Below are 12,711 nucleotides of genomic sequence, written 5' to 3'. Positions count from 1 at the left end.
ATTCTAATTGCTTTTCTTTCTTCCCTCCCTCCCTCCTTCCCTTCCTTTCTTCCTTCCTCCCTCCATTCCTTTTTTATTTGTTTTTTTGCAAAACTTTGCAATAAGGGCATTATAGAGGTAGGCAGAGAATGTTGTCTAATGATAAAGTAGGATTAAATTAGTAAAGAAAGACAGTGTGAAGATAGCAAAGATAAAACATGTCACCACTTAATTTAGTACTTCTATCCTATTTCTACCCTATTATTATTCAGATATTTAATCTAGAAATTGTTTGGGAACCTAAATTATCTAAGTAATTATTTTGATACTCCACTGTATTTGCTATGTAAATACAGTCACTAAGTGAGACTCAAGTAAATTTACAAAAAAAAAATGTAGAGAGTGCATGCATTGGAAAAACAATTCTTGAATTTATTCATGTAGATAAACACACATTGTACTATGTGTTACTGGAGCATAACCAAGAGAGCAAAGGAGAACCAGAAATTTCTGGAATGCTATAAAGTATCTTTTGTTTAAAAATTAAGATTTTAAGGTTTTGTTTTTTAAAGGCTATACCCCATATGTAGCTAAATTAGACTTGGTGTAAAGTGAGGAAAAACTTTACCTCAAATTCTTCTTAGTACTTTCCATTAATTTGAGAAAAGAACTTTAAAAGATTACATCTACCATTATAATAAAAAATATTTATTATAAAAATTGTCACATTTCTCTGTACATAACCTAGACACAAAAACACAATTTATACATTAATAATTTAAGTGGGCCTGAACATTCAGTTTCCATCCACTAGGATCCTAAAGTTCTTCCACAGATTTCACAAATACCAATGTGGACTATTTCTATTTTATAGAACTCCATTTACACAGTTGATGTTATTGAGATACCAACATTTCTTTTTCTCTTGTGTTTTAAAGGTAGTTCACAGTGTTTGAGTTAACTATTAATCAACTGCTTTAATCTTTGGTAAATACAAGAATTTACGTGCAAAAGTGTTTAAATTTTTGAAAAGTCAAAACCTATTGCAAATAGTTCTGTGTAATCAATAAATGCATGTGCCAGAGTCTCACCATCAAGAAAAGTCACTTCCAGGACTTCTGATGATAACACCTGAAATCCACAACAAATAGTTTGAGGCTTTTATGGCCACTACCAGAAGCACCACACCACTAGGCCATGAGAAAATTAAACACAAATGTTAAATTCAACATACAGACAGTGCTGATTATTTTACAAAACAGGAAGTGCTAGTTTTTTTCGATATCCCGGTTTAAAACATCAATTTGACACAGAAGAGTTTATTATCTCATAAAAGCCTATTATCTTGCAAGAGTGAGAGAACCATTTAAAGAAGCCATACTGTTTTGAAAGACACCAATTCATTCTCTCGCAAATAATTTATCCATGATAATATGGGTCATTTCTTGAAATAATTTGTGGGGAATATAGCAAGATGCTTGCCTTCTGCTTCCCTCTCTCCTTCCTTCCCATCTTTCTTCCCTCCCTTCCTTCCTTCCTACTTTCCTTTGTTTTTTCATTTCTTCTCTAAGAGGAATGTGCTAGACTGCCCCATCAACCTGCATATTATACTTGAACTCCCCCAAAGTTCCATATGCATTCCAGCTTTCATGCATTAGCTCTCATTCACAATGATTCACAAATGAAAGCATCAGCATCGATAGCATGAAAACCTTACTTGCAGGCTATTTGTTAAAAATACTCTAAGAAGTATTTAAATTCTAATGTTCTCGAGCTATTCGTTAACTACAGATTTTTATCAGACATGTTAATGGTGAAGTGTAGAGAATATAATTAAATATATAAAAAATACATCTTTTTAAGCCTAGAAAATAGATGCCTTTGGATTACCACCACTGCAGTGTAGAGAACAGCCCTTCCTACTGAGTTAGGTTCTGAATGCATGATTTCTTTCCCTAACACTGGTTTTTCCAATCTACTTCTGTTTCATTTATAAACAAAGCAAGGTGAGATTTTGCTATCACTTTGGTAGTTCTTCTCTCCCTCCAACCGCCAACGTCCTGAAATCAGTGCATATTTTAAAATTCAACCAAGACAAGGCACCTGGCAATAAGTGTTCACTTCTTATTTGAGGTGTGAACAGGAAAAGCAGCATAATAAAGGCACTGCATTTATCAGCAGGGGCTTTCTTCTGAGTTTTTACATAGGCCCATGCCTTGGCTGCAACTTAGAATAAAATGTGTTGGCTCACTCCTCCTCATTCAAAGTAAATGTTATTTCAGTCACTGGCTTTTCATCTCTAGAGTGCATAGATATATATGAAATGTATGTTTACATACATTTCTAATCATATAGTATAAAATAAGCCCTAGTCCTTTGAGTGACAGGAAAGTACTGGTACACTGACACTTGATAATCCATAAATACCAGTATCTTATAACATCAACCAGTGGCCTAAAATATCAGTCATTGAAACTGCTAGCCTACATCTTTACTTCTCACTCTTTCCTGTTCTTGCTGATAAAGAGATGGAAAACTGAGGCTTATTTCTTCTCCAGGATTTGATATAAACTCATACGTTATTCTAAGTTAAAAGAATAAAGAGCTGGCCAGCCATGAACTCCTGTAGTCCTGCACTGTGCTCGCCTGGGTCACAGAAAGGAGCTTTCTTCCTCTTCACATCAGTGTTCTGACCAAGGAGTTTTTGTTGCTGTTGTTTGTTTTTGAGAAAACAAGAGTTCACACGCAAACATTCAGGAAGCAGCACTGGCAGAGACCCACTTTGATCCCTTAAAGCGTCCTGAGGGTCCCTCCTCACACAGCCACGTTTTCCTTTGCCAGGTTCTTTGGTTCCTTGCTTGGGATACACCAGTCACCAGCCTCGCTGCTCGTCTGATAATGTTTGAAGGCTGATTTGTTAAAGACTGGGAGTGTCTCTACAGACTCAGAAGATAATGCCTGAAAGAAAGGGGAGGAAAAAATCAAACCAAAGAAATTATTCATCACATAATTTGTACCTGAAGTGCTTATTCAAAATAAACTCAGAGGTAAGTATTCAAACATTCAAATACATTCTTTTAATTGATTTACTAATAAGAGCACACCAGAGTCCATGGTATGCTAGGCACTGTATAAAAGAAAAATGAATATTATCTGCACCCCATAGGGGCTGAAATAATATATATACAGTTATAAATCAGGTAATAGTATTTGTGTTCAATAGTTACACATGTCCCTTGTTTGGATATTGCTGATGCCATAGAGTTGAATAGCAACAGGTTTTGCCTGCAAAACCTTTGTATGTGTGATAAAGTGAGAGTCCTAACCTGATACTATTGATCTGTTAAAATCTGATACTGTAAATCTATAATATGTTAACCTTTTCCAATACTTTGAAGACATTTTCACTATTTAAGAAATGAGTAACTATTTCAGGTATTCTAAGACCATGTGGCAAATGGTCCCATTTTCCCTTGCACAAAAATGGGAGCCTAGAAGCTTAATGTCTTAGTTGTTAATAACTGTGAATATATTTTCATTTGAAATAGTTGGCAAATGATTAACAGCATCAGGACAGTGACCTTAACAAATAATTTGAGGCTTTATCAGAAATGGAAAAAACATGTACCAAATTTTAAAGTATAAACAGGAAATGCCAGGCACCCCACTGATAGCTTCTGAGCAGTCAGCTTTCCTCTCCCTGGATTTCTAACAAGTTCAGCTTAAGGTCTTGAGTATCTTGATATCAGTTGTTTTCTAGGCTGAAATATTATTAGCGTATATGTATTTCCCACAAGTCCAAGTAAAACAAAAGTATAGCTGTTCTTACAGATGCCGATAGGATTTGCCTTAAAAAATTCAAATGAGCATCTCCTCACTCAGAAACTAATGCACTTCTTGGGAAACAATTTTGCTTCACTGAGGCAAGTAGCCTGGCCCACTTCCTTTTTGATACGTTACCACATTAAATATTAAACAATATATCTACACATACCAAATAGAAAATATAATGACTTGTGGTCATTATTTGCACTAACTCAGTTTGGGTATTCACTGTGGACCGTAGAACTCAGGGCTGTAAAAGAAGCAGTCTTTTCAGAAATATGATTTTTTTTTAATTGGATTTAAAGGATACCTTTAAGTAGATGACAGCATCAGTTCCATATCCTGGCAAAGAGTAGAGATTTAGATCTCCTTGAAAGTACTTGGCATAGAGACGAGAAATTGGCAAGCCATAACCAAAACCAGCCTAGAAGGGAAAGATCAGTTATTGACAAAGTGGTGTACATGATCATAGGAATGCAAAATGCTTTCTCATAACCCCCATGCCCAATTTAACTAAATTGATTAACTTGCCTAAATACTTCCTTGTAATCCTTGCTCTACATTTAGAAGTAGGTGGCTGGGGTGAACTCAGCCATATAATTGGTCTTACCAGAGGAGCATTCCGGGAATTATCCATCACAGGCGTTGGTGCAGTGGAGTATGTGTAACTAAAGAGCCGGTCAATGATCCTCAGGGGAACACCACCTCCTCTATCTGAAATCTTAAACAAACAAACCAGTCATCAGAGCTACACATTAAAAACAATACGCATTTGTTTATATAAAAATGTCTTTCCTCCATTTAAAAGTCACCTGGTGTACATGACTTTGATCTGTTGTTCAAAGCAGAGAGCTTTATTATTATTGACTCTTTAAAAACTTCTCTTAAGAAAGACTCAAAAGAAAAACAGAGAATGGTTACCTTAATTGTAAGATCTTCTTTTCCCAAGACAACAATCACCTCAATTGGTGTCAGGGAAGGCCAATTTTCCTGGTGTTCAACTGTGGCCCTCATTGCATTCTAAAGAAAACAAAACCGTAAGGAATTCAATGGCAGGAGGGTGAGGGACAATAAATAACTGTTTTTTATGTTTAAAATGAAAGCAGCATAGAGGGTAATTCAAAGTTCTTATTTTTTTAAGTTAGTAGTAAAATAGCTCTGTAAATAGCCATTTATGATTGTGTCATGCAGGAGGTATAATGAAAAATATTCATTTACCATGTAATATAGCTACTGGGAGTAATGTCTAATGGAAAAACAATTCTGCTAGCTGTCAAGTTCTTATTTGTAAGCTTAATTTAAATGTAGAAATTGGTTTTTATAGTCCATTTCCTGGCTTTCTCTTTTCTGACTTTCCATTACATTTTACATCTAAGCACCAAAGACTATTACATAACAAATAACAGTGAATCATTGAACCAATTTATTGGCTTTTATAAAATTTGCTGGGAAAAGGTTGTTACTATTTAAAAGGATAGTAAATAATTCTAAATTAAATTTCAATTTGCATTTGATTATCATCTTAACTTTTACCAATGATGGCAAAATAACTGTATGAGTTGGACCATTCAATTTAAAAGTAAATCAACAAAAAAGCATCTTTTGTCCTTTAACAGAGAAGAAGCTCAAACAAGTTTTCAGATAAGTAGATGAATCTCATACAGATAAAGTTTTGGTTTATTTTACCCATTTTCCTCTCTACCCTTCTTCTGATAGGTTATCTGCTTTCTGCTTTCTATATAATAATGTTAAGCTCTAAGCATTAGCTGAAGAGAAATAAAATAGATCAGACGTTTGTAGTACAATCAATACCTCATTGCATTAACATTAGAATAAGTTAGGAAACAGTAGGTTCCGGGGAAGAGTTACATCAGAATTAGAAGAGGATTTCACTTTTTTTGACGACTTCCTCCTCTCCAGTCCAGGGGACTCTTAGGAACCATCACAAAGCTTCAAGTGTTTTTCTGTCTTTTGGTGCAGGTATAGTGTTTCAGTTTGGGCTTAGAACCTGGGACAGGATTTGATTCTTAGTACCTGGCTGTCCCAGACCAGTAACATCCACATCCTCTAAGAGCTTGTTAGAAATGCAGATTCTCAGGTCAAGAGTATCAAAATCTCTGGGACAGGCTTAAGAATCTGTGTTTTAAAAGCTTTCTAGGTGATTCTAATGCATACTAGCGTTTAAGAAGCCCTACCCTACTGTTTTGCTATGGAAGGCGTGGACCATGGATCAGCAGCATCACCGATTAGCTTATTAGAAGTTACTCATCTCAGGCCCGATTCCAGACCTACTGAATCAGAATCTGAATTTTAACAAAACCCCCAGGTGATTCATATGCACATTAAAGTAGATCACTGAAGGAACTGACTGTCCTTTGAGTATATTCTAGTCATAGGTTGGGACCCTGCCACCTCCAGTAATTCTGGACCTGAACCTCTGGATTTAGAGTTAGACCGGCCTATGGGGATGGAGATAACAAGGCCTCAGTCACTGAAGCATTCACCCCACAACCTCCCTTAATGAATGTATGAATGACTAGTGCTTTGTTGGACACCTGAAAAAATAATGGGAACAGGGAGCATTGAGATATAGTGACTCATATTGTGCATTCTCAAATACATGTTGATGCTACAAGGAACTGCATGTACCCTTTCAAACATTAACTGCAGCTTCTTTTTGTTAGGACACAGAAGCATGCCTGGGAGAAGATAGTGAGGCTCCTGTTTAGTAGGGAATGATAAAGGGAATAAAAATGTAACCAGTTAACATTTAAAAAAACAAAATTGCAATTATTGTGAAGTGTCTTACCTTGAATAGTTCAAAGAGCATATGATGAAGGTGAGATGAAACATACACAATATGAATTGGTTGGCCTGGAAATTTTCCTAGAAAAAATTAAGCTAATTTAGAACTGCTGAACAAATATTTCATTAAAATAAACTTTCATATCTATTTGATTAATATTTTAGATTTAAACAGAATTGGAATACTCCCCATCCTCCTCACTCTAGAGTCCTACCTTAGAAGCTTCCCTTTAAACAGTAAACACAACTGATTATTCTTGATTATTACTGATTATTCTTGATTTTTATCAACTAAACATAAAATCCCATAGACTAAATAAGCTTAAATTTCACCAAGAGGCTAAAGAAAATAGAAACAAAAACCTCATAATACTCTGAAAAGAAAAATAAAAGTATTATTCTTTGGTGTTCCAGGCCTTGGCAAAGTTTGAATCAGAAAACAAGGTCTGGCACAGTTCCCTCTTTATTTCATCAAACAGTTCAAGCAGTTTATCTACAAGTATTATGCAACAATGCTGTTAATGCTTAAAAATATTTTTCAGTCTTTATTTGTACTCCTACTTCTGGTTTAGCAATCCATTACATTTCCCTATCCCCAATCCATGAGTTAAGCTACTCTTAATTTGAGCAACTTGATTTTAATTCTCACCACCAACAAACATTGTTCATCTATAACTATTACTTGAAAAAGATGTTTACTTTGAGTGGAAAGGAAGTTATTCCAATTTCAGTGTACTGTCTTGCTTTGAGAAGCAACTATGGGATAAGATAAAAATAGTGCCTTGCATTCATCCTGTAATTACTTCATTCAGTGTGGGAAGACCTTATCCTTTTAGGTACCCTAGAGTTGAAGCTATTGAAGTATGCTCTGCTTCCAAAACAGTGATATATACTTATAGTGAAAATTAAAAACAAAAAATTGGTAAGAACATTTAACATGACATCTACCTTCTTAAATATTTAAGTGTACAATATTGTTAACTGTAGGAATGGTGTTATACAGCAGATCTCTAGAACTTACTCATCTTGCATAACTGAAATTTTATACCCACTGAATAGCAACTCCCCATCTCCTTGCTTCCTTCAGTCTCTGGCAACAACCATTCTACTCTCCACTTCTATGAGCTTGACTATTTTTGATACCTCATATAAGTGCAATCACAAGTATTTGTCCTTCTATGACTGGCTTCTTTCTTATAGTGCAATTTAAAGTGTTTTTGTTTTCAGATCTGATAAGTAACCTCTTTAGGAGCATATCTCCACTACCAAGTGGTTCCTCCAAATCTGACCTCCTTATTCCTGTATTCTGTAGTAAGCAGTCTTTCTTTGATCAAAGATATTGAAACTTAGCTCCTACTCTAAATCCTAAATTATCTGTTCAAACCATTCTTCTTTATGAATTTTCATTAGCAACTGAATATACTCAATTGGAACTTTCCAGTTGAGATAAAGAGAACCTTGGCTTCAAAAAAAAAAAATGTGTACAAATTCTAGGCAAGTTCAGAAGGCAGAAAAGGAACACAGACGTTGCTTTGTATTTACAAGAAGTAATCATACTGGGAGAACACTGAATTTTACATAGATAAAAATATATTTAATTTATAGCTTACCATTCACTTGTGTGAGCTTTAATTCTGGAGATGTTAAATAATACTGATTACAAAGCATCTTGGAACACTCAAAGGCATCTGGAATGGAAGGGTTTTTTTCCATAATGATTAAGTGAATTTATGCCAAGTAAAATTTTCAAGTGATCTTCAGTGTATACACTACCCTTAATCCAAAATATTCATTAGAGTACAAGTTTATGTGTATGGAAAAATAAATTTTTAATATTTTATTGAAGAAAAAATGAACACAGTGCTTAAGTTATAGCTGTTGCTATAGAAATATATGCACTTCAGATATCAAATATAATCTATGAGAATATGGCACATTAGCTATTGATGTTTAGATTTTTTATAATATTATAAGTGAATATTTAAGCACTTGACTCTCAAAAACAAAGGACCTTTATTACAGTTTATAAAGACATAAACGGAGCACTCTGAATAGTAATTCATTCAGAGTCACCTCAACAGTACATGTGTCAATCAGATAATGTACATTTTCAATAAGGGAAATGCAGAAACCTAGAAATTACCTTGGACCACTGCTGCCACATCACAGTTTGGATCGATGCTTCCAATGTGGCTTGGGTTTCCTGTCTGTAAGTCACTAAATATAAGGACTGTTGAAAAATAAAAACAAAGAATATTGTTATAAAAATCAGGATACTAATGATTAGAACTACCTCTGAGAAAGAATGTGATCCACCAAGTAGTGAAATATCTACTTAGAGTATGGCTTGTATTCTACACCCATCTCTATATATCATGACCGTGATGAACTAACTTACTGTGCTGGTTCATCAGCATCCGGGTAGAAATACGGTTCATGTAAAATCGATCCAAGAAATACTGAAGATTTTGATTGGTGGCTGGGTCAACTGTACAGGCATCTTTATACTCTAGGATTCCCTGTGCCATTGTAGGAACTACATTATGGTGTCTATTTCGAACTTCGATGAGAGTATCTACAAAACTAAGCCAAAACACATTTATGGTTAGTAGAAGTTCAAATAAGTTTCATTAATTTATATTTCTTAGATTACTTCAAAGAAGGTAAAGCCTTTCTCAAGTACCCATCCAAACAAATCAAATCATACAACGTTTAGATGAAGCTTTATGAAGACTCTGACTACAGATTCTTTGACTACAGTAGAGGAGATAGCTTCACAAACAGATTTATTTTGCTTCTAGCTTACATGTAAAATATCAGCTCTGTGAGTGGTAGGTTCACTCCAGTTGTTCACTAAGCTTTCTCTTTCAAAAGATAATTTAAAAAATAAGTACTATTTAAGATGGCTCTAGAATGCCACTGTGAAAAAAACTTCAAATTTCTTGTAAGATTTAGAAAAGAGTCTTCTTTCTCATTCTTATAGCTAGAGACTGTCAATTACTCTGAAAGAAAATGTGTACTCTACAATGACACCAACGTGCAGTGATATTATGTAACAGTAAATCCTTCTACAAATCTAATCATCATACTAAATTTAGAGTAAAAATAGATTTCCTTCTTTTAAAAAGTCCTCTACACTTTTCATCCTCAGCATCATTTCCAATGCCATAATTCTCTATTGCTTTTAAAAAAAACCAACAAGCCAAAACTTGTCATTTGTAAGGGGGTAGTTATTTATTATCAGGATACTATTATAAATTATCCTTTAAGTGAGGTCTGAAAAAAATCTGATGTTTAGAAATAGTCAAAGTTTTAGACACTTATTCTAATGCGTAAAACTTACTCTGATAATGTTTTCTGGTCCTTTGGGCTTTTCTCGTGGAATTCCACCAACTCCATCAGGCTCTGGATATACCTGTAAAGCGACAGGTGGGCTTTAAGTTTTAAAATTGAATAGTCACTTACAAGTGGCTGAAAACAGATTGCTTTTTTCCAAATGATTTGAAGAGAGAACGTATTATGTTTAAAATTAAAACTTTCCTCCAAGACATTTGGAAAACATATGTCTTAGAAAAAAGAAAGCTACAAATTTAACCCTCAACTTGCTAACTTAAAATTTCTGTTTAACTATCCTAGATCACTATTCAGTTTTCTGTTTTGTTTGTCAAATGTCTTTATTTTTATAGCAAAAGCATTTAGAAATTACTTTTACAGAAAGGCTTCATATTTTTTTCCTCCTGTATTCATTCATAGGTGAATAGAAGTCTTGAAAGCAGCAGTAAATACTATGGATTGAATATGTTTCAGATTGCAATTGTTTAATGGGTGCATAATACATATATTTCTTAAATCAACAAACAAAAAGTTGTACAGTCAGTGGGTTAGGGTGAAGGTCTGGTGCATATCTGCCTCAGTGCATAACCTGGCTCTGTTCTCTGAAAATCTACTCCTTTGGTTTACCTACCCTCTCTAAGTCAGTATCCTTATTTGCAGAAGGAGATAATTACTGACACTGAGTGCTGGCTGTGTGCCTGGTACTGTTCTAAGTGCTTTTAAAATGGATTACCTCATTTAATTACACTCAGATATCCCTTTGAGACATATACTTTATTCTCCTCAATAATAGATGGGGGAATTGAGGCCTAGAGATAAGACACTAGGCAAGGATTCCACAACTAGGAAAAGAGGAAGGCATGATTTGATCCTGGGCCTGCTTTGTTAATTGGTTTGTAAGTAACAAAGATTAGGCCCTCTATAAATAATAGTCATTTGTATCTATTTCTAGGACAGGATTCTTTTTGCGATATCAAACTGTCTTTTATTATTTTAAACACAAACTAATATTGTAACTGTCAATTATTTTTCATATTGCCTTCTAAAATTATATTGTGAAAGTATCTACTCTTTCAGGGTAAAAATGTCTGTTTATAGCTTTATAGCTGCCCTTATGATAACTTACCCTAAATTAATAGAAAATACATCTTTCAAAGTATTTAAGCTTCAGACCACCTGTTTTCCAATTACGATGTTAATATATTGTAAGAATTCATACTCAGATAACTATCTTAAAACTAGAGATTGTTTCAGAATGGTTCACCACTTACCAGCTTTTAACTAGTTGCACTGAAGAGGTATTTACTAATCCATCAGGGAGGATATAAATTTCCTTCAGGATATTGGCTAGCCTCACAGGCAACTCTTGTCTCAAAAACACAAAGGAGGTTCTTTCACATGCGTTTTCTGAACCTGTAATAAACAGCATCTATTTAGTTTTTGGAAAAAAGTATATCTAAATTATATATTTGAGTAGCATTAACTTTCCAATATTGAACACACATATATATATTACAAAATTATATTTAACTCTCAGTTGGGTAACTGCTTGTAGATAATTCAGGAGTAAGCATCTTCTTTATTGTCTTTTGTCTTTTTCTTTCTTTTTTTTAAAAAGTGACCAAATATGAGAATTATTGTTTTCTCTTTTTGATGAGGATTCACTTCCAAGAAGTCATAATATCCCAAGGCTCTTAGTATTCATAAAAGAATGCAGGATTTAGTCAAATCACAATGTCAGGGAGACAACATCCTTTGCAGAGTTCTAGATATGAAACTGTAGTGAAGGGAAAAGGGGAGGGGTGGGAGTCCTAATGTTTCTAGACTAGTGATAAATAATACCACATTTAAATCCTTGAAATTTTCTTTATAAGATTTGTGCAGAAAGTTTGTAAATATTTTCAGCAGTAATGCAAATATATAGATAACATTAAAGCTAAAGAGACAAAGAAATCTTTGTTAGGAAATGTTAGGAATACAGAGAGATGAACCCTGTGGAGGGGTGGAGGGTGGCTAAAGGATAAAATCTCGGTTAATTCGAAGCTACTTTACAATATTAGGAATCTTCTCCAAGAAGTACTATGCAGTGAAGGAGGGGATGAAGTTTCCAGTTCATTGTTAAATGGTGACTGAAAGCAAAAACTATTTTGACTGAAAACTTTGGACAGAAAGAATAGGAAAGATGAGCTCAAACCAACCAGCATCAGCGGGGCTGCAAGTGGCCTTGACCTGCAGGCACAAACTGTCAGAGAGAAGGCAAATCTAAGAAAGGCAAGGTGTGCTGGCTTCGAGGTTCCAGGGTTCAGCAGGAAAGCGGACACCAGGTGTTTTAAGTAATGAGTCCAGCCCTCCCTACACCGGGTCTGAAAGTTAAGGCAGCTCCCCAGTCCCCGCCCGGGCCCTACGTCCCCGCTCACCGAAGTCCAGCAGCTGCTTCATGGACAGGGGGGACGGGCTGTAGCGCGAGAAATGCTCGACCTCGCGGGGTACCAGGGAGCCGGCGCTGCGCATCACGAAGCGTGCCGCCTTCATCTTGATGCCCACCGTCCTGGCACGAGCTGGGGCTGGTGTGTGGCGTGAAGGCTGCGGGGAGCAGGACCTGGGGCCTTAGAAGGGGCGGGGCGCGTTCGGACGGGGAGAGCAGGTGGCTGGCGGGCTCGTGCTCCCCGGCCTGGGCTGAGGTTCGGGGGTGCTTCGCGGTGGAGGAATCGGGTAGTGAGTCGATGGAGCAGTAGGCAGCTTGAGACTCAAGTTCGTATCCTGTCACCA

General features: G+C 35.7%; 1 protein-coding gene across 1 annotated transcript; it reads right to left on the bottom strand.

Moving 5' to 3' along the window:
- Nucleotides 1-401: 401 nt before the first annotated feature.
- PDK4 (pyruvate dehydrogenase kinase 4) lies at nucleotides 402-12,699 on the bottom strand. Its single transcript, XM_024767103.1, has 11 exons — nucleotides 12,360-12,699; nucleotides 11,214-11,355; nucleotides 9,953-10,024; nucleotides 9,008-9,192; nucleotides 8,753-8,839; nucleotides 8,220-8,297; nucleotides 6,614-6,690; nucleotides 4,726-4,824; nucleotides 4,415-4,525; nucleotides 4,115-4,228; nucleotides 402-2,937 (listed from the first exon to the last, which is right to left on the bottom strand). Exons 1-11 carry the CDS (start codon nucleotides 12,472-12,474, stop codon nucleotides 2,794-2,796), a joined length of 1,224 nt encoding a protein of 407 aa, XP_024622871.1. The 5' UTR covers nucleotides 12,475-12,699; the 3' UTR covers nucleotides 402-2,793.
- Nucleotides 12,700-12,711: the final 12 nt, after the last annotated feature.

This window comes from Neophocaena asiaeorientalis, unplaced genomic scaffold (genome assembly GCF_003031525.2).
Source record: "Neophocaena asiaeorientalis asiaeorientalis breed wild unplaced genomic scaffold, Neophocaena_asiaeorientalis_V1.1 scaffold70, whole genome shotgun sequence".
NCBI lineage: Eukaryota > Metazoa > Chordata > Mammalia > Artiodactyla > Phocoenidae > Neophocaena > Neophocaena asiaeorientalis.
The sequence above is the reverse complement of the archived record's forward strand: the minus strand, read 5'-3'. Positions and strand labels throughout refer to the sequence as shown.

Coding starts and splice junctions, on each gene's coding strand:
- PDK4 (XM_024767103.1), bottom strand. CDS start 12,474: ATGAAGGCGGCACGCTTCGTGATGCGCAGCGCCGGCTCCCTGGTACCC. Junction 10,025..11,213: donor GTGCAACTAGTTAAAAGCTG/GTAAGTGGTGAA, acceptor GTCGCTTTACAG/GTATATCCAGAGCCTGATGG. Junction 4,229..4,414: donor ATTCCCGGAATGCTCCTCTG/GTAAGACCAATT, acceptor TTTCCCTTCTAG/GCTGGTTTTGGTTATGGCTT.